Raw genomic sequence first — 22,734 nt, 5'->3', positions numbered from 1 at the left:
TCAGGCCATGCTTCGGAAAGCCTGTTCATTGCATATAAATAAATTGCATCTATGAAAGATGTGAAAGATGACAAGTATTTGGGAACTTCTGAAGAATTTGAATGAGTTAGCATAAACTATTTGCCTGAGAACCATATCTTATTAAACTTCAAAAAAGCAGGCCTTTCCTCCCTCATACCAATATGGGAAAGAATGAGACACATCTAAAGGTTTTTTGGAATGTGCCATCAGTATAGCAAGTTCACTTTCCGGCACTTTTCAGAGTATGGATAAATCTGCCCTGAGAAGAAAAAGCTGGAGCAAAACTTGGAATTCTTTTTCTCTACCTGTGATACAAATGTATGAGCTATTGTTATATTTGATATGCTTTGAGAACAGATGTGACTAAATTAAATCCCCTTTGGGATATGTACAAAAATGGCAAAGGCTTTAGAAGGAGTGAGAAGTGATTATCACAGAAAGTTGGAGCAGAATTTGCCTTGAGAAAGAACAGTGATGTGAGGCTTACGTTAGTGGAAAGTGTTGCCCCCACTTACGATATCACAGTCCTTAAACATGTAAACACTAACAGGACTGTAGTAAGAAACTGATGCCAATATGATAATAGGAAACTTCAACATCTAAGTCTCAGTAATAGGTAAAGCATCTGGACAAAAATACCAATAAAAAATAAATGCTTTAAGCAACATTGCAGATCAAACAGACCTGATAGAACTATTCACAACGCTTCCTCGACAACAGAATATACATTTCTCTCGAGCACACGCAGGGGGTTCTTTAGTGTAAATCACATTTTAAATGAGAAAGCAAGTCTTAACAAATTCAAGGAGACTGAAATCAAACCAAATGTCATTTTAAATCATAGTACGATAAAACTAGAAGTGAATAACAGAAACAAGGTTGGAAAACTGATATAATGTGGGAATTAAACATACTTTTAAGCAACTAATGAATAAAAAATGAAACCACACAGTACCTTGAAATACATGAAAATGCAAAGCATCATACCCAAACTTAGTAGACACAGCAAAGTAACATTAAAATAGATGTTTATGCTATGAAGTAACACAACTGTATGCTTCAAGTAACTAGAAAAAGAAGAATAAACAAGACCAAAAGATGAAAGAGAGAAAAAAGTAATAAAGATTAGTGATAGATGAAATAGAGAATAGAAAACTAGAAAAAATTAACAAAAAGGATTTAATTAATTAATTAATTGTTTAATATATTTTGTTCTGGAGAATGAGCATGGCACGCAAGAGCTCTACCTCTGAGTTATGCTCCTAGCTGCCAGAGCTTTGAATGTATAAAGAGACAGAGACATAGAAAAACCATTAGGAAGACTAGTAGTAAAGAAAGGAGAATAAAACTTATAATAAGGAACCACAATAAACAGTTACACACCAATAAATTAGAAAACACAGAAGCGATGAATAAAATATCAGAAACAAGTATCCTATCATGACTGAATTGTGAAAAATATGCCATCCAAACAAAGTTATAGTTAAGGAAAGACTGAATTAGTAATCAAGGTCCCCACCAAAGAAAGGCCAGATGGTTTCACACTAGTAAGCATGAAAAAAAAAAACTAAAAAAAACCAAACAAACAAACTAAAGCAGTCCTTCTCAATCTTTTCTATAACACCGAAGAGGATGAAATGTTTTGAAACTAATTTTTATGAAGCCAGCATTACTATGTCAATGAAGCCAGGCCAAAACACAAGAAAAAAACCTATAAGTCAGTTTTCTAATAAAAATAGGTAAAAAATTCAACTGAGTGTGGCGGCGAATTTTAATTTTTAACTTTGACACAACAAGGAGCCACCTGGGAAGAAGTCTCAATAAAGGATTGTCTAGATCAGGTCGTCCTGTGGGTGTGTCTGCGGGAGAATTTCTTGACTGCCTTCACTGATATGAGGAGTCCCCATCTGAGGGCATGTGGACTTTGGAGAAGAGAGAGTGAGCTGAGGACCAACATGCCTGAAGTCACTTCTCATTGCCCTTAACTGTGATGTGAATAGCTGCTAGACTTAACCTAGAATTGTTGTATTGGAAAAAGGACCAAGCTAAGAAACCCACACTAGCCCTGAAACTGAGCCAGTGAAAGAAACACCTTATCCCTGAACCCAGAACCTAAGAAATACCCTGACTCTGAAACCAGAGTCAAAGAAATACTTTTGGTCCTGGAACCAGAACCAGTGAAACAAATGCGCCCTGCCCCAAAATTAGAGCAAAAAAGCAAAAACCAAAAACAAACAAGCAAACAAAAACAAAAACAAAACAAAACAAAAAAAAACAAAAGGCCAGTGAAAGAAATACAGTTTGGCCCTGATATCAGAGAAGCTCTGCCCCTGACCCACTGAACATGAAACCAGCCAATCCCTGAGCACGAAATCTAGCACAAGACCCCGAACCCAGAGCCAGAGAAACACTTTAGCCCTGAACACAGAACCAAAGAAATGGACCCTGACTCTGAAACCAGACCCAAAGAAGCACACTTTATCTCTAAAACCAGAGTCAGTGAAAGAAATATGACTTAGCCTTGAAAATAGAGCCAGAAGGCTAAAAAAGGGCCCGTGAAAAAAATGCAGTTTGGCCCTGAAATCAGAGCCAACTCTGTCCCTGACCAACTGACACAACCAATCCCTGAGCAGGAAAACAAACCATTTCCTGAGCAGAAAATCTTCTCCCTGGGAAAACAGCACCGTTAAGAAGCCCTATATAAACTCCTCTGCCTGTTCCGTTGTACCTACCCTGGAAGAGGCAGCCACTCTGCTGGACTCCTTCTTCCTAAGTAAATCTCTTTCTTAAAAGAGTTTTGGGTGAAGACTTTTCAGTGTCACGGAGCAGTAGAACCTTAGTGGGGGGCGGGGCTGAGCAGAAAAGGCAGAGGAAACAGTTACATCTGCAGGGAAACTCCCTTAGCGGTGGAGCAGAAACAGTTACTTTTCACCAGAGCTGGAGGAGATTGCTGGTTTTCTGCAGGAGCTCCTGCTTTAGCAGGGTAAAGCAGAAGAAGTAACATCTTGAACTGGAGCTGAGCATAAGAAGAAATGGATAGCTCTGCTAGGACATTCTTTTAGGGGAACAGAGCAGGGCTAAGCTGTACCAGCGTTCTCTAGGAGAGAGGCAGGATTGTTGCATCTTGTGGGGAGACCATGCCCCACCACACCCCAGCCCAGGTACATCCTGACTTCCCGACAAGTCAGAATACCTTTCCTTCCAGAGTCATCCTATCTCAGCTCCAGCCTCCAGAGCTGTCCTATTGCAGCTCCAGGTATAGCTTGACTTGCCAACAAGTCGGGATACCTTTCCATCCCAAGCTGTAACACTCACAATTGTGAGCTAGCTCCGCACCCCTGAGTTGCTTTTCCTTAGGGTATTTTATTATAGGAACAAAAATGAAATTAGGATATTGGGCATGGCGCTGCATGCCTTTAATCCCAGCACTTGGGAACAATAATGAGAGAGCAGTCACCAGCTTGAGGCCATTGGGTCTACAGTGTGAGACCTCCTTAGAAGAGTTCATTGCTTACATTTCATGTCATACACATTTTTCCCCCAAAGACCCTCCTCTAAGATCAGCAATGAGTCAAGGGTGCCTACTCCTACCACTGCTGTTGAATATAGAAGGAGGAATTCCTGGCCAGGATAGTTAGACAAGAAATAGAAATAAAATGAGGAATTAAGCTTGCTTCTGTTCTTATATATATAATGGAGTACTGAGGCTGTATTTCAAGAGACAAACTCAGATCAGCTGACTTGACAGGAAGCACTTCATCTTGCCAGCCCTATATTTTAAAATCATAATGATTGATAACATACAATGTAACAATTTAATGAAAGATACTGGAATAAAATAAAGTAAGCCTCAAAACTCATTCCTTCTGAGAAATTCCATAATATTTTGTGGTTATATGTCATCTTGAGATATTTATCCTGTCGTACCTCCATGATAGGATATGTGCTGATATAGACCTCTGAGCCCATTATTCAGTAATGTCCCACTGGGACCAAGAAACTAACTAGAGTTACAGTATCTATGCCAAGAATTCCAGAATTTGTATAAGGCAGAGCCCATTTACTGTCTTATTGATTCTCTAGGCTTTAGAAAGTGATGCAAAAGTGTTATTAACATATGTTAAGGGAAAAACGTGTTCTGTAGGTAGCCATTATGTCATGAACAACATGGGAAATTGAGGTTTTGCAAGCTATTATTTGATTCAATAAGAAAATTGCATCAATGAAAAATGAGTTTCATATGTGTCTTTTTTGATTAATTTTCATTTCACTCACTGGTATTCGATGGGGGAAGTCCTTCTGTGTATGCTTGTCTTATTGGTTGGTAAATAAGGCACTGTTGGCCAATAGGGAAGCAAGATAGGTGGGACTACGAGTCGAGGAGGATTCTGGGAAATGTAGTCAAAAGTAGAGAGTCACCATGTAGGACACAAGAGGAGTAAGAGTTCCAGACCCTTTCTCCGTTAAGAGAAGACCACATGGAAATACTCAGATTAGCAGTTATGGGTTAGTAGTTAAGTCAGTGCTAGCCAACAAGAAACCATAGCAAACGGACAACAGCTTTATAATTAATATAGTGTCCTGCATGTTCATTTAGGACTGATGCAGCTCTGGGGGCAGGCTGCTGGGAAGAATGCTCAGTACAGGTATCTGAAAATATTAAGCAGAACTCAGATTGTAAATTGCAATTGGATTGCCTGTGTATATGAGATTTTGGTAAAAGTTAATCAAAGTGTTTACAAAAATCAAGTGATGATATGGAATCTATAATAAAGAGGGGTATCTACTTTAATACTGTTTGTAGGTAATGTATCGTTCACATATGAACCTATACATTTTATCACAGAACCAATCATCAACATTATTATAGTTCAATCTGCTTATCTTTTTAGGCTGAAGGTACCACCACTCACTATTTAGATATAGGATAAGATTAGGTAGTACATATGAAATGTTTATGTACTATAAAGTATTAAACAAGTCACAAATTGATTAAGAAACTATTTCTTCAGGTTGTCTTCTATCCTTTAATAGGAAAGAACCTTAATTCTCATGAAGACTCATTGGAGAAAAACATTGCTTCACAGAGCCAACAAAATCATGGGGAATTCATCTACCAGATATTTCCTTGCTACCATTTGAATGATCTTTTTGATAAGTGGCCAGATAGATTATACAGAATCATTGACTCTGTCTGCATTTGAACTGTGCAGATATGGTCCCCTAGTACATAAGACTGAGAACAGGAAGAGACTTCACTACTGCTCAAAAACAAAGACGCGTCAAACCTGTAATGCCATGAGGGAGGTGAGATACACAGAGTAATTATTAGAATTGGAATCTGACTCGAAGGATAACTCCAAGAACCAGTTCTTCCTTGTTGGAGTTCGGCTTCCGGTCCAGCCGCTAGCTGAGATCTGCTGGGCTTCTCTGGGTTTGGTATCTTGTGAGTAATTTTCTACATTAAATACTTAGCTTCACTTTCAGTAATTGTGTGTCGCGTATCGTTACAGCGTCCAGTAAAGCCTACACTTCCTATATTTACCCCTGGATCAAAACACTGTGATTCATCTCATCAATGTGGAAACTAACTCAGAGGAAGCAATGCTATTTGTTCATGAATGATCATAATTACCACTGCTGGGTTGACTTAGTGGAGCTAAGGGGAGATCAGATGACGTCAGCCTGACTTAGTTTTCACCATTTGATTGGATTAAAATATGAAACATCTTGAGCTAGTGGCGGAGCTCAATGTGACTGAGATAAAAATAAGCAGAGAAGGAAGGGATCTAGCTAGAGTTAGTTTTCCTTTTCATTATTTTACAAAGCTGGTTTATAAAATATTGACTAGTGATATTCAACTTGGGCGGCTCATTGGGAGCAATTATTTATAAAAAAAAAGCACCCAGTGCTAGACCTCATGTGCCAAGGGTAGCAATTGTTTAGTTTGAAGTGACCCTGGGGTTTATCCAATTTTTATATTATCTTATGCAAGTTTAATGCCCAGATGTAGACAAGGGCCACTAGCTGGACAGTAAGATTTCTTTTTAGTTTAGTAGGAACTTCAGAGATCAGTCTTGGCAGACTCTCTCAGCCTAGATACATGGGGGAGGGCCTAGGCCCTGCCCCAAATGATGACAGACCTCGATGATCCCCCATGAGAAGCCTGGGGAGTCGATGGGGGTAAGATGGGGGCTTGGTGGAGGGCATGGGAAGGCTGGAGGGAGAGGGAGCTGGGACTGATAGGTAAAATAAGATTGTTTTAATTTAAATAAAAAATACAAGTCAGAGCACAATGTATAAATTCAATGTTTCATCAGAGACTCAGAGTATAGTGATTCCTTTGCCATTTTTTTCTAAAAAGGAAATTTATAAATAATACTAATTTTTATGTAACAGTTGAGCTTAAAAACATTAAAAGCCAAGGAGCTTTTCTGTAAAATTAATACTTTGGGTGGTGATTTTTTTATGATTTTATTAAAGCTTGCCTGAGGATTCAGAAAGCAAAGTCAGCCACAAACTATGGAGGTCAGACAGTGGTGATACACCTTTAATCCCAGCAGCCATAGTGCTAGGCAGTGGTGGCACATAGCACATACCCTTAATACCAGGACTTCGGGAGACAGAGGTAAATGAGTCTATGTGAGTTCAAGGCCACCCAGGACTACAAGAGATGGAACCAGCTTCAAGGAGTAACATAGTTCACTCCTTTAATCCCAGGACTCATGAGAGGTGTTTAAAACAGGAGCAGGGTCTCAGAGCTGGCATTCATTTTCCAGCCACATTAAGGATAGTAAGAAATTGATTTTACAGCCATGCTGAGGAGAGGCAGAAGGCTAAGGCTTGGTGAGAGCTCATGGAGACAGGATCAGCACTTTCAGCCTGAGGTAGAGGTAAGAGCTAGTGGCTTGGCTGCTTTGCCTTTTGGATCCTCAGGTTGAAACTTGAGTCACAATATCTGTCTCTGGGTTTTTTATTTTTCATGCAGCAATTTTGAAAATAAAATTACCAGGCAGAACTTATCCTTTCTCAACAACATTTAAAAATTGTCCACCAGCACTTATAGACATAAATAGCAACTTCATCCTTAGATGAGACTAGAATCCTCATTTCTGATCATCCTGGATCTTTTCTTGAAACTAACGTTCTTCTGGAACTGTTATCCCCATAGTGAATCAAAACCCACTCAGAGTTCAGAGTACTTCCTGGCTATTGGCAGCTTTCCACTGCCACATAGACTAATGATCCACTTATTTGCTAAGCCTGTTAGGAGCATTTGAAAGAATGATGTGGGTTATTATTGAGGTAATATTGCTGAGAAATCATTGATACTACGTTTGACACCCTGAGGTTCTTTTTTTTTTTCTCCTTTTTTTTAAACAAACACCAGGGAAGCCACTCAGTTTTTAACATCTAAGTCACCTCTACATTTGAGCATATATATATATAATGCAGTTGCATTGACCGACATTAATTCACTCAGTCAGCAGAACTTTCAATATGATATCCATATACACACATAAGGTTTTCCTTCTCATTCTCCTATAGGTGTAATTTATGTATTGATAGTTGTATGTATTTAAGATAAATTATACACACATAAGGTTTTCCTTCTTATTCTCCTATAGGTGTAATTTATGTATTGATAGTTGTATGTATTTAAGATAAATTATACACACATAAGGTTTTCCTTCTTATTCTCCTATAGGTGTAATTTATGTATTGATAGTTGTATGTATTTAAGATAAATCAAATCAGCAGTAAATCCTTATAGCGGTCCCATGAGTTTAACAAATGTTAGAAAAGTTGTTGCTTCCTCAGACAATGTTTTAGCATACACTATGGTTGGCCAAAGCACAGCTTGGGAGTAGTGGTGGGAGATGTCATTCTGTAAATATGTCCTTCTTATTGGTTGATGAATAAAGCACTGATGGCAAATAGGGAAGCAAGATAGGTGGGACTAGGAGTCGAGGAGGATTCTGGGAAATGTAATCAAGAGTGGAGAGTCGCCGTGTGATCCCGGGGAACAGAGGATGCATCAGGATGCTGTCCTCGGAAAGATACGTCCACACACACACACACACACACACACACACACACACACACACACACACACAGTAGTCAGGGGTTAATACTTAAGACAGAACTAGCTAATCAGAAGACATTGGCGGACAGCATTGTAACTAATAGAGTCTCCATGTGTTATTTTGGGGGCTAAAACAGCAACAGGACCCAGGCGGGAATCCTGCAACAGGGTATGCTTTACGCATATTCATCAGATTATGTTACTGGTGTTCTGAGACACTTCAATGAACATGCTCTCCAGTGGACACCAGTGGGCCTTCCATACAAACTACCGTAAGGCAATTTATCTTGGCATCTCTTCTGCAAAACTGCTGTCTCTATGAATAAATTCAGTAGCCATTCTTGATGCTACATTGTTATACTCTGTAGAATAAAGACATTGTTTCCATGTGATTTCTGCTTCATTGTTTAACTTCAAGGAATCAGTAGCTGCAAAGCTGCCTTCCTAAGGTCATAGTATTAAGTCATATGTAGATGGTAAATAGTTTTACAAGCCGTCTTGAAGTACTCAGAGAACCTGAACTCATTAGCAATTTGAGGAAACGTGCGTAGGATGCCTGTCTTCTTTCCATTGTTCTAGCGTTTAGAGATGGAGGAGTTGTACAAAATGCTTAAGTTTTGGAACCTGAAATCTCTTCAAGAATTTGTTCTTACTAAATCTTACTTATCATTGAGGTTCAAATTCAATACTTTATATTCTTGGAAGCCTTTTCTAACCTTCCTATCAGACTGCACCATATACCTATAAAAATGTCATGTCTTTAAATTTCTCTTTTATGTTATAAATTAACTCCATGAGGGCTGAGAAAATGTTCATTTTGTCAACCGCTAGCACAGTACCCAATAATGTACACTCAGTGAATACCTGATTAGTTTAGGAGTGAATGAAATAATTATAAACATGGCATATTTGTCATGCACTGTTTATTGCATTATTTGACCTGTGTTTGCTTACACAGCTTAATCCCAAATGATTTTTATTGATATTCATTATCAATGAAAATTCAGTAATACAGAGAAGAGGAGCCAAGACAGAGCTCAGAGGTTTGCTAGTTTCTAACACCAAGGCTCTACCTGAAGTGTTTCTTTACACCGGTCACTAGTACAGTGAAAATACAGAATAATCACTGATTTCAAAGATACATTTGTTATGGTTTGCACACAAAGTAGTCCCTAGAAGGCTCATAGGTTTGGTCCCTGGCTTGTGTTGTTTGTGAATTCAACCATTAAATGCTAACTAGATCCCGAGGGCTCTGACATAATCAATGATGCTTTATTATTAATTATTCATTATTAAAGTTTCACTATCTAATGGTCTTCTACTAGTTGTTAGTAGAAATTAGAAGACAGAGTTGGTTAGAGAAAGTAGGTCCTTGCCTTTCTTTCTTCTGCCACTCTGCTTCCTGACTGCCATAAAGTTAGTAAACTCAATTATCATCACCACGATGGCTGCCTCAGTACCTCAAACCCACAACAATGGTGCCCTTTGGATTAAAACTTCCAAAGGTATTGCCCAAAATAAAACCTCCTTCCCTTTAAGTCATTTTCTCTCAGAAATTTTATCACAGTGATGAGCAGCTAAGTTGCCATGCTAAATCAGTCTACTTTGTTTAATGTTTACTCTCAAATAAATGGACACTGGTAAGACATATATTGGACACATTAGAATAGTGTAAGCACTCTGTTTCATAGGACCATGATAACTTTGCATTGATTTTTACCACAAAGCAGGAAAGAACTGCTCCAGATATTATCTTTTTTTCAAATGATAAAATGTCCAAGAATAGTATTTTCTAAAATTCCGTCTTTTGTTTTACGTAACTACATAAGACTCTTGGGTTTTATTAAGAACTATAGCTCTTGATAAAATTGTAATTGTAGGTCAGTGACATTGCTTTTCTGGGTGTGTAGGTAGTTTTCTGGCTTAGCATGTATTGCTACTCAATGGAGTGTAGATCTCTAGGTAAACTTGCAGTGTGGGAGGATGTGTCTTGAACAGAGATCTGGTTTTGAACACAGAAGAATCTGTTTGCCTAGAGATGAGGCAGCACTTCCAAGTAATTCTGCTTGAAGGCATATTCAGCTACAAGCAGATCATCAGGCTGATTTTCACCTTCCTTGCAGTTTGGTCTATCAGAGTTGAGGAGACAAAGAGAACAGTTTAGTAACTGACCAGTGAGATGGAGGAGACTTACAAAGTTGAAACGGTTGGACACCTATGGAGGAAAGTCAGTGTTTATTCCTAGACTGCACAATATCTGGATTATGATGTTGGCCACTGGGAATAGGGTACCTCTAAGCTTTCAAAAGGTAAATTTGGGGAGAGAAAGAACAGATCCCTTCCTTGGTGTTTAGGATTGTGATTCTGGCATAATCATAGTGATTCAGTTACATAGTGAAGGAAGATATGTCTTAAAATTCCAGGTAGGTCATTTCAGGCTTAAGGAAGATCTAAGCTAATCTCCACTGGATGCAGTAAGATTGTTCTTGGAAAAACTAAGTGAGAGAAAGCAAAGCTTGCAAAGCTACCAAAGGGAAAAAACAAGGGGAGGGGGTCTTTGGAGTATATGTTCACATCAAAAAGTCACAGAAGGGACCAGGTCCACTATTGACACTAGTCTCAGTGAGTCAAGGGATGGCATCCAGGGGGAAAAAATGAAATTCAGCTCCTGGTTGCTTCTTTATTCTTGGGGGAAATTTTTTAAATGTTGAGAAAATATTCATGAAAACAAAGATGTCTGAACTAATATAGGAAGTCATAAGGAAGAGCCTAGCTAGTGTGAGAGATCTCAACATCTCTTACACATTCCATTCAGAAGCGGAGAGCTGCCGCCAGACAGAGCTGTCCGTAGCCTTAAGGGAAGTAGGAGAGAGATTGCACATTCAAAATGTAGAAATGTTTTGTAAGGAAATAAGTGAACTTTACAAAGGAGACAAGTAAAGGCTCACAACTTTTTGAGTGGTTCCAAGCTCCACAGATAAAAGGAATTTGAAAGACAAGAGCATAGAGCTTCAGGACAAGGGCACAGTGTGAGCTCAAGACAGCCGTGTCTTCCTCAAGGCTTCTGGCTCCATTTTACCATCTCCTGGGCCTACAATGCCTTATCTTCATTCTTCACACTCTTCTTCTCACTGAGCAGCAGCTATCTGCATGCAAGTCAACTGCCCACACTCACCAAGCCGTGTGGGCGACTGGAAGGCAGGGGGCTTGCACCTTCATATAAACAGCTGTGCTGTGAAGAATGCTCTCCAAATAAACAAATGAATTAATGATACTAAATAAATTCACTATTACATTTATATTAATGTGTTACTAATAGAATCATTGTCAAAAAAGAGGGAGGAAAGCTATATGAATTACAAGGGAAACTAAGGGGATTGCAATAACATCATAGTTTTCTTTTTACATTTATTTTTATTGAGAGAGATAGATAGACAGACAGACAGAGAGCTCATGTTACACAGTTTTAAAGTCCATGGGAAAATCTGTGGGTATCTCCTTTCACTGTATAGGTTCTGGAGAAAGGACTCTGGCTGTCAGCCTTGGCAGCAAGTGTCCTTACTCGCTGACCCATCTTCCTGGCCCACTAACAGTGTTCCTAACCAAAGTAAAAAGAACGATAAGCCTTGTTTATAAGTGTGTATTAGACTTCTCTCATTGGTGTGTCTCCTCCATATTTGCTTTCTAGTCGTTCATATGATGAAATATAGGGTGATAATTCAATATACATATGCGATATTAGTGTTGGTGTTAAACAGTGTTTAGATTCTTTGTCGACTTAAACATTGGTTTTTGCTTTATGCTGGGAACTTTCAAACGCTTTCCGTGTGCTTTTTTATGCATTGTTTGATGAACTGTTTTGAGCTACAGCAAGTCTACTGCGTCAGAGAACACTGGAACTCATTCTTCCCATCTGACCAACCTTCCTGTGATTTGGTTTCCTCTTTCCTCTCCCCACCTCACTTCCTATGCTTAAATAATTTTGTTTTATTGACTTGTATGATGAAAATATTAAGCTACACAAAATGTCCTATGATATTTTATTGAGGGAGAAATCACTTATGTAAGAAGCCAAGAAAGCCAAGAACCAAAGGTCCACCTGCTGCTCTCTGGGAAGCAACCAGAACCCAAAGAGAGAGAGAGAGTCTTCTTCCCCCCAGTTCTAATACCCCCATACCATCTACACAAGTGGGCGTGGTCAGCGCTATGGGTATATAAGATCTCTCCCTACAGACTTGTCTTCATTTTCTTACTGATTTGTTGATATTCTATTCTTTACTTCTATAAAATCAACTTCATTTTTTTCTGCTTCAATTTTTAGAGGACAAGGTTAGGTACCATAAAAGTTAAGTTCTTAGACTCCTGGGTGACACAAATTTAGGAAGGATAGTATAGTAACCTGACCTTAAAGTCAGTATCTAAGAACATTCTTCTCGGTGGAATAGGCTGTCAAGGGCAGAGCTAGTTAGCTCACAGGACCAAGCTGACACTTAACAGGGAGAAGAAGATGCAAATGGACTTAAACAACAAACAACATACATACCAAATGGATAGTTTTGTGGTTAAGCAACAGGAACAAAAAAGGCTTGAGAGTTTGTGCTGATAATAAACACACCAGGAATTTAGTGTGCTGTGTCTTCCAAAGAAATGAATTTAGATTTAATATGCACTCAGAGAAGCATTATAATTGAGTTTCTTCAAGAACCAAAGACAATTAGAAATGCCTTGTTTCTGTATTTCAGAAAGCTAAAAAGGCCATGAGCAACTATAAGCAAGTACAGCTATCATAAAGAGAGCTGAGGAGAGGAGCAACGTTTAGCACACACTTGAAATGCTGCCATGAGTGGCTGGGTAACTATTGTCTTAACAGCAAGGCTGAATCATTGTCATAGCCAAAGACAGAAGACAAAATGGTGAGAGGCCCAAGGCTGCAGATGCCTCTTAAAAGTCAGCTTGGCACCGGGCATTGGTGGTGCATGCCTTTAATCCCAGCACTCGAGAGGCAGAGGCAGGTGGAGCTCTGTGAGTTCGAGACCAGCCTGTCAGGACAGCCTCCAAAGCAATACAGAGAAACCCTGTCTCGAAAAAACAAAAACACAAAACAAAAATGAATCAGCTTGGCAAATTTTATTTATTTATAATTTATTTCTTTAAATTTTGAAACTAGGGGCTTCAGGGGTGACTCAAACGTTAAGATCTTTTTCTGCTCTTCTAGAGGAACCAACTTTAGTTCCCAGAACCCAAGTTAGTCTGATCAAAATTGGGCATCCAGCACATTCTCTGGGCCCTCTGTGCATGCGCATACACACAGACACACACACACGAGAGAGAGAGAGAGAGAGAGAGAGAGAGAGAGAGAGAGAGAGACAAAAGTCTTTCAAAGATAGTGACCTTTAGCACACAAATGAGAGAGTGAGGCATACTCATGCCTATGTGAAAGAAAAGCCATTCCTTAAGATGAGAGAGGGAATATTGTCAGCATCTCTGGGGATCACAGGTGTGTTTTCTCAGACCATTCCTGTAAGCAAACAGTTCACAGTTTTTTGATAATCATCTCCAGCTCTACCCTCACACTTTTATTGCTTTCCCACATATCCTCAAACAAACTATTTAATTTATTGTGTCTGCTTTCAAGAGCTACCAAATATTACAGAGTCAATGTTCATTATGTGGTTATTTTTTTAAACTTAACATTTGCAAAACTCATTTGATTTGTGGTAGCTTTGCTTTAAGTTTCATTGCTTTGCAAACCAGGACGAGAAGCAGAGTCTGAAGAACCTGAAAGCCGCGTGGATATACGCTGAGTATCCTGTACACCCCTAAGAACATCAAAACTTCAGTTGGTGCCTTCTTATGTGCATTTCAGGCTCCAGTGCTATTGAAACGAAGCTGCCAGAAACACACGCACACGTTCTAGGGTAAGACCGTCTGGTAGAAATACAGCAATCTGGCAGTTGGGTTGTTCCACATTATAGCCACCAGCCGTATTTGGATAGTGAGCACTGAGCTGCAGCTGGTGTAACTGAGGAAATAGACACAATGTTTAAAAAGTAAATCATTTCGTATTTGAAAGCCCACATTAGATTAGTAGCTACAGGGAACAGTACGATTCCAAGCTGCACAGGAAAGAGTGGCTGCTGAAGGCTGAGACACGGTTTATCTCATTTTTGGAGAGCTCACCGCTCTCTTTTTGAAAGGGGTGTTGGGGAAGTCCTGTGTATATGTCAATAAATTACTGCTGGCCAATAGGAATCTAGATAGGTGGGGCTAGGAGTCCAGGAGGATTCTGGGAAGGAGAAGCACAGGAGAGTCCACATGTAACGCCGGGTAGGAGCCCGGAAATTTCTCCGGTAAGAGACATACTTAGATTAACAATTATGAGGTAACTACTTAAGTCAGAGCTAGCAAGTAAGAAATAAGCAAGGCCAACAGCTTCATAACTAATATAGCCTCCTGTGTGTTTATTTGGGACTGATGCAGATCTGGAACCAGGTGGGCGGGAAAGCTTCTCTCAAGGAAAAAAACTTCTCTTAACAAAATGGTGATCAGGAGTGGGATGATGAATTTCCACGTAAAATAACAAAAGATTTAAAGGAATTTTAGAAACAGAAGAACAGAGAGAAGCACAGATTTTCGTAGCAGCATTTTTCTCAGGTGTGCTCTGTTTTGCTAGCAACAAGCCGATATTCACGTGGCTTGCTTACTGGAGTCTTCCTGACTCGGCATAAAAAGTAAAAGAAAAAGAAAAAAAAAAGCCAACAAGGTTGTTTTAAGAGACTCTGCTAACGATTTAAAGGTTTGTACGTACAGTTGGAAGTGGCAGCATTTGCTGGATGTCAGCATGGACTGAGGCAGTAAGCTGGAATCACGCTTACGCCTGCCATCTTGAAACGGCAGTTTAAAACAGCCGCGGTTTTACAAATAAGACACGTGGCCAGAAAAACATAAAGATTTACAGTAAAGTCAGACTTGGATAAAGAAAAACCTCTAAAGGTTTACAGTGTGTTTAAAAATATATGTGAGATTGAGAGAGAAAATGAAACGACAAAGTGGTAAATAAATACAAACGCTGGCTGTGGTGGCGCACACCGGTAGGAATTGCTCCAGAGGCAGAGGCAGGCAGGTTTCCAAAGAGAAAGCCTGTCTCAGAGAAAAATAAATAAAAGTGAAAGAAATAAAGTAATAATAGATAAATAAATAAGCCACGTAAAGATGGAAAATACACAGAGAGTCTGGATACTGTACGCTATTGTGTTTTTCAGTTTTTTGCTTGCTCAAGAAGGAACTGCTACTAAAGTACACTTGATTATAAATGCTGCTGAATTAATTCAACTTATATCTTTTGAAAATGCCTTGACTTCAAAATTTAAGTATAAGGATATGTTACTCGGAAAAGGAGTTTTAGTTTATGTTTCCACAGAAAATAAAAAGCTGAGGATTCCTTCCAGGCTTCTGTGGTTTGACGAACCAAGACCCCCAGAAGCAGTGGACCAGGTGTTCCAACAATTGAGACAGCTAAGATAATGGAGCTTTACAGACCATGAAAATAAGGACTTATACAGGTTTCTGAGTTTTGTCATGATCCCCATGGTGTGAACAGCGCCCCCTTCCAGCAGGAAGCAGTTTGGAATGAGCTACGTCCTGATTCCCATCTTGTTTATAAAAGAGAATGTTAAATCTAAAATATTCTTGACCAAAAACATCCAGGAAATCTGGGGCACCAGGAAAAGCCAAACCTAAGGATAACAGGAATAGAAGAAGGAGAAGAATTCCAACTCCAAGGCCCAGAAAATATTTTTAACAAAATCATCTCAACAGCGTAGATAAAACTACTTTAGAGTAAAGGGTTGGAAAAAGACTTGCCAAACAAATGGGCCTAAGAAACAAGCTGGTGTAGTCCTTCTCTTATCTAGCAAAACAGACTACAAAAACAAAAACAATCAAAAGGGGCATGAAAGGACACTTGATACTCAAAGGAAAGTCCCACTAAGATGATTGTTCAATTTTTAACATTTATGCCCCAAACATAAGGACACCCACATTTGTATAAGAAACACTACAGAAACTTAAATCACACATTGATGCTCACACACTGCTAGTGGGAAACATCATTACCCCATTCTCATCAATGGATTAGTCATCCCGTCAAAACTTAGACAGAGAAATACTGGAGCTAGCAGACATTATAAACTAAATGGACCTACCACATGTCTACAGAACATTTCACCCAAACACAAAAGAACATAACCTCTTCTCAGCACCTCACGGAACTTTCCTCAAAATTGATCATGTACTTGGTTACAAAACAAGTCTCAACAGATACAAGAAATTTGAGATAAACCCCTGCATCCTGTCACACCATCATGATTAAAACCAGATTTCAACAACAGAAACAACAGAAAGTGTTCAAATTCATGGACACTGAATGACTCTTTATTGAATGGCTACTGGGTCAAGGTAGAAAGAAAGAAACTAAGGACTTCTTAGAGTTCAACGAAAATGAATGCACAACATACCCAAACTTATGGGACACAAAGAAAGCAGTGACAAGAGGAAAGTTTTAGCACTAAAAACCTACAGTGAAAAATTGGAGAGATCTCATACTGGCAGCTGGACAGTACACCTGGAAGTACCAGAACACAAGAAGCAAGCTTGTCCAAGAGGAGTAGATGGCAGGAAATACTCAATCTAAGGGGCTGAAATCAATAAAACAGAAACAAAGAAAAAATACAAAGAATCACTGAAAGAAAGGGTTCGTTCATGTAGAAAATTAACACGATGGAAAACCCTTACCCAAAAGAACTAAAGGAAGGGGAGAGAATATCCAAAATAACAAAATCAGACATGAAAAGGATGATATAACAACAGACAGCAAAGAAATCCAAAGAATTACTAGGTCTTACTTTAAAAACACAGGTACTACCAAAACGGGAAAAATCTAAAAGAAATAGACAAATTTCTCAATAGATACCACTTAAAAAGTCAAATCAATATGAGACAAGCAATTTATATAGACCCATAATCCCAGAAGCAATTATTAACAGTCTCAATAAAAAAGCAGGTTTCAATACACAATTCTATGAGACATTCAAAGAAGAACTGATGCCAATACTCCTCAAATTATTCCACAAAATGGAAACAGATAGAATTGCCAAATTCGTGTTATGAGCCATAGTCATTCTGATAATGCAAACCACACAAAGATTCTACAAAGACAGAGACCAATTACAGATGAATTTCCCCCATGAACATAGATATAAAAATATTAACAAACTGAACCCGAGAACACATCAAGAAGATCACCAGCCATTATCAAGTAGGTTTCACCTCAGAGATGCAGGGATGGTTCAACATAAGAAAATCAGTCAGGGGCTGGAGGGATTAAGAGCACTGATAGCTCTTCCAGAGGTTCTGAGTTCACATGGTAGCTCACAAAGGTCTATAGTGGGATCTGATGCCTTCTTTGGTCATGCAGGTATATATTCAAGTAGAGAAGTTGTAAATACAAATAAATAGATCTTTAAAAGGAAAAGAAATTTACTCAATCATCCACCATATAATAAACTGAAAGAGAAACCACATAATCATCTCATTAGATGCTGGAAAAGTCTAATAAAATCTAACACACCTTCATGATAAAAGTCTTGGAGAGATAAGGGATACAAGGGACATGTCTAAACACAATAAAGGCAATTTACAGCAAGCCCAATAGCTAATGCTAAGTTAAAAGGAGAGAAGCTCAAAGCAATTCCACCAAAATCAGGAACAAGAAAAGGCTGGCCACTGTCACTGCATCTGTTCAATAGAGCAATTGCAGTTCTAGTTGGTGGGAAAAGACAGCTGAAGATTAAGGGGATACAAACTGGGATGAAGAAGTCAAAGTATCCCTGTTGGCAGATCATATGACAGTATACATAATGAACCCCAAAAATTCTTCCAGGGAGCCCCTATAGCTGATAAGCATCTTCAGTGAATTGGCTGGATACAAGATCAACTAAAAAAATCAGTAGCTCTTCTATACACGAATGACATATGGGCTGAGAAAGAAATTGATGAAACAACACCCTTCACAGTAGCCACATATAATATAAAATATCTTGCTGTAACTCTAACCAAGCAAGTAAAAGACATGTACAACAAACACTTCAAGTCTTTGAAGAAAGAAATTGAAGAAGATATCAGAAGATGCCCATACTCATGGATTGTAGATTCCTATCAAAAGCAATCTACGGATTCAATGCAATCCCCATCAAAATTCCAACACAATTCTTTACAAACCTTGGAAGGACAATACTCAACTCCATATAAATAAAAAACAAAAAACCCAGCATAGCTAAAATAACCCTGTACAATAAAAGAGCTTCTGGAGGTATCACCATTCCTGAGTTTAAGCTCTACTACAAAGCTATTGTAATAAAAACTTCATGGTGTTCACATAAAAAACAGACAGGTGGATCAATGGAGTTGAATCCAAGATTTAGATGTAAATTCACACACCAACCTGATTTCATATTGAAACCAGAAATACACAATGGAATAAAGAAAGCATATCCAACAAATGATGCTGGACTAACTGGATGTCAGCATGTTGAAGACTGCAAATTGATCCATCTATATCTAATATCCTGCATGAAAGTCAAGTCCAAGTGGATCAAAGACCTCAACATAAAACCAGATCAGTGAGCTTAATAGAAGATAAAACAGGGAATAAACCTAAACTTTCACAGGAGACAACTTCCTAAACAGAATACTGATAGCACAGACACTAATAACAATAATCAATAAGTGGGATCTTATGAAACTGAAAAGTTTCTGTAAGGTAAGGGACACTGTCAAGAAGACAAAACAGAAATCTACAGAATGGGAAAATATTCTCAGCACATCTGAAAGAAAGCTAATATCTAAAATATAGAAAGAACCCAAGAAACCAGACATTAACAAAATAAACAATCCAATTTTTAAAAATGGGGTAAGATCTAAACAGAATTCTAAACAGATTTGTCTAACCAGACAAATCTCAAATGGCCAAGAGATTCTTAAAGAAATTTTCAGCATCCTTACCCATCATGGAAATGCAAATCAAAACTTCCTTGAGATTCCATCTTATATCTATCAGGGGCTAAGATCAAAAGCGTAAGTGTCAGCTCATGCTGGCGAGGACATGGAGCAATAGGTATACACTCCTCCATTGCTGGTGGGAGGGCAAACTTGTCCAGTCACTATGGAAATCAATATGGTGTTTTCCTCAGAAAACGGAATCAATCTACCTCATAATTCACCTGTCCCATTCCTGGGCATATACTCGAAGGAAGCTCCATCCTACCACAAGGAAACTGGATCAACAATGCTCATTGCTGCTTTATTCACAATAGCCAGAATCTGGAGATGAAAGTTATTCTGGTGAATGAAATCAAGGTAGATTTCATAATGGCGTAAGCCGCACGCTTGTCAAAAGCAAGCATGAATTCTAGGAAAAGAGCTCAATGTTTACAGGGAGAAATAAAAGCTTCTTAAGTTTGGATGGTTGGAGTGAGTGCATTTTCTTTGCTTGCCTTATTTTCTAAGTGATATAATTCCACATTACGTTTTTATGACAGTAAAGCAGTAAAGGCTGTGTGTGTTAGTGTAATAGCATTTCCTGGTCTCTGACCCCTGAGTGATGAACTAACCACTTCAAATGAATATAGATGTAGTTAAAAATAAAATATGTAAACCCCTAGAAGTCATCTGTGCTGGGGTGACTCTACAGATAGAGGCAGAAATGGATTTTTACTTTGACTCTGGTAATTTTAGTTAGAAACGTCAATAGTTACTATTTGATGAGTTTTAGCCTCTGGAGTTATTAAACTGTCAGTGTCACAGCAAACACTGGCATCTAGCTTTTTAATAGTTTATTTTAAAATGTGAACAATTGTACCTTTTAGGAGTAGGAAAAAATATGTGTATCAGTGTGTTTTCCTGTAGTATTATTTAATAGTTCATCCATTTATTGGAAGGATTAATTTTGTCCTATCCATAAACTTAAGTCCAATCTTTAGTAGTTAGAGCCCAAGCGCTGATATTATTTTTCAGATATTATTTGTATTCGTTTACCTTTTTACTTTTTATAGGATGTTGCTCTGCGGCTTTGGCAGGTCTGGAAACTAGGAAGAACGGGCTGCGAACTTCTGACAATTCTCTTGTCTGTATTTCAAGTGCTGGGATTATAAATGTGCACTCTACTATGACTGGCTAAACTTTCCCTCCTCCTCCTCCTCTTTTATGCATTGTGCATTTGAGCGACTTGGGAGTTTGATTTTGTACGACAGAACTACAACCACAATTTGCACAGGAACCACATGGAAGTTTGCTAGCATCTCAATACCTTGGCACCCCCCCCCCCACTTTAAACCTACTCAATCCCAATTTCTGTCTCAGAAAAGTATCCCACTTGTGCGCGGACACTCTGCAAAAATTACTTAACAAAACAGTGATATTGAAGTATCCTACGAACAGATGCCGATCCTGAATTCTGGGTCTAAAAATGACAAAACGTATTTTTTTCCTTGAAAGTTACACAAAGTGATTTTTTGACTGGTTCCCTAGTGACTTTAAAGTACGTTCTTATCCGAAGCTGGTGCTCTTGAGCCCCGAGCCGCCTCTCCGGATGCTTAGGAAGTGATGCCATGGTAGGTTGTCTGTGTTCGAGGGCTCTCAACCCTCAAGCAAGGCCTTTATGACCAAAAGAGGTTGATGTGGCTCAAGGATCAGGAGTCTGGGAGCGACCCAGCGTGGCGCTAGCATCCGGAAGGGATTCCACGCGGTGCAATGCCTAAAGGCAGAAGGATGGGCGAGCATTCGGGTGGGGAAAAGGGGAGGGGATAAAGCAAGGTGTAAGGCCTGGGTACGGGGTCGGGGTCGCAGTGGAGAGACAGGCACACTTGTAGCTCAGGCTACTCTCCACCTCCCCGGGGCTGTGATGAGAGACCTGAACCACCCTCCCAGCTGCTTTTAAGTGTTAAGAGTCTGCTTTTCCTTGGAATCCCATCCTCCCCACCCCCCCAAGCCCCTCACCCTCCCGGCCCTGCTCTCACACCAGATGTCCTCGTGCCCCTCCCCCCCTGCAGGTCTGCTGGTCACAAACCTGGCCCCTGTGCTATGTCCCATGAGCTGCATGGTGCTGGGGGCAGGGGAGCACTTTGCAGTCGAGTCTGTCAGGCCTTCCGCAGACAGGAGCACGGAGAAGCAGCTGGGCCTCCCCTGCAGACTGGGGACCTTGAAAGTCAGAGACTTGCATCTTTCCTCAGGCGCGGGGAAGCAAGTGTGTACTTCATCTCACTGGGGACCACGGATGGCAGAGTCTCGCCTCTGCCCTCAGGCTGGGTGCAGAGGGTTGCACGGCCCACACTAGACAGGGAGCCTTTCTATAGAACCTCCAGATGGGAGGCTTCTCAGGGCGAGCCCTGAGTCAGCCATCCGACCGCACGAGGCAAGACCTCCTTCCATAGGGCCTGAAGTGTTTGCATCCCCTGCAAACACATTCCTGGCTCCCTGGGTTTTGGTTTCTGCAGACGGAAGGCATTGGCCACCAGCCTCACAGACCCCCTGTGGACCAATGCACCTCCTCTCCTGTCCCCGTCCTTGGCATACGTCTTCCCAGAATTTGAGGTGCAGTCAGGGAGAGGCCCCAGCTAGCCTTATGAGCCCTGAGCGCTGCTGTATGCCCCTACCGGAGTGTGGAGTCAGGGAGAGGACCAGACCGGGAAGAACACCGGGAGACCCGGGGGACAGGCAATGCCCAGAGCAAGCTTGTGCAGAGAAAAGACCGGTTGGTGGAGACTGGCAGGGACAAGGGGGTGGAATGCGGGTTACTCGGCTCTTCTGAGATACTGCACAACCTACTCATGCCCCGTGAGAATGAATGAATGAATAAACAAATAAAATAATAAAATAAAATACAATAAAAAAAATAAGTACTTGCCGGCTTTACTTGCCCTAAGGTTATGTGGTTGTGTGGTAAAAAATCAAACACTAGTAATCCTTCCTTTCTCCTACATCCTTGGTAGATTGTTTCAGAATGCATTTTCTGTACTTTCCTGGCCTAAGAAAAAACACTCTGGTGAACATATTAGACATGTAGGATACCGTTGTTTCTGGTTTATAAGAGCAAATGAGTGAGTATAGAACCCTAAAAAGAAAATACCAGAACAAAAGAAAAGTGGAACCATGGATAATTTTAAGAGTTTAGTGTTTAGGGAGATGACACTGATTTCACATTCAACTTTCATAATTCATAAATGGGATTTACACGGAAGCCCAACAAGAAGCAACATTTTACTCAGGTTTAACACTAATTTCAGTCTTACAAATATCCACAATTTATAGCTTACATTCAATAGTATTTAAATCTACTAGATCTATCCTAACTACCATGCTTTGAAGTTCTAACAGAATATACTGAAAATTCACTTACTAGCGTAAACACTAGCATTAGATCTGGGGAGTGCCAGCCTACAATCCCATGGCCAGAGAGTCTGGGAAACAGAACCTTCATTCAGTGGCTGATGGAAGCAGAGGCAGACTCCCACGGCTAAGTACTGAGCTGAACTCAAGAAAGCCAGTAACAGAGAGGGAGGACTGATGACCAA

The 22,734-nt window shown here is 39.8% G+C and overlaps 1 protein-coding gene across 2 annotated transcripts in view; it reads right to left on the bottom strand.

Annotated features, from left to right (window-relative positions):
• Gpr149 (G protein-coupled receptor 149) overlaps window positions 1-22,734 on the bottom strand; it is a 74,897-nt gene that overhangs the window by 36,767 nt on the left and 15,396 nt on the right. The window contains exon 4 of one of the 2 annotated variants that reach the window (XM_021231742.2): window positions 13,233-14,129. The exons of the other annotated variant lie outside the window; for it this stretch is intronic. Within the exon in view, the coding sequence (XP_021087401.1) occupies window positions 13,983-14,129 (147 nt within the window). The 3' untranslated portion in view covers window positions 13,233-13,982. Of the gene's footprint in view, window positions 1-13,232; window positions 14,130-22,734 lie in introns of those variants that run through there. 2 annotated transcript variants of the gene reach the window in all.

The sequence above is a fragment of the Mesocricetus auratus genome, unplaced genomic scaffold, assembly GCF_017639785.1.
Source record: "Mesocricetus auratus isolate SY011 unplaced genomic scaffold, BCM_Maur_2.0 Super-Scaffold_100011, whole genome shotgun sequence".
NCBI lineage: Eukaryota > Metazoa > Chordata > Mammalia > Rodentia > Cricetidae > Mesocricetus > Mesocricetus auratus.
This window is presented reverse-complemented; position numbering and strand designations above follow the sequence as displayed.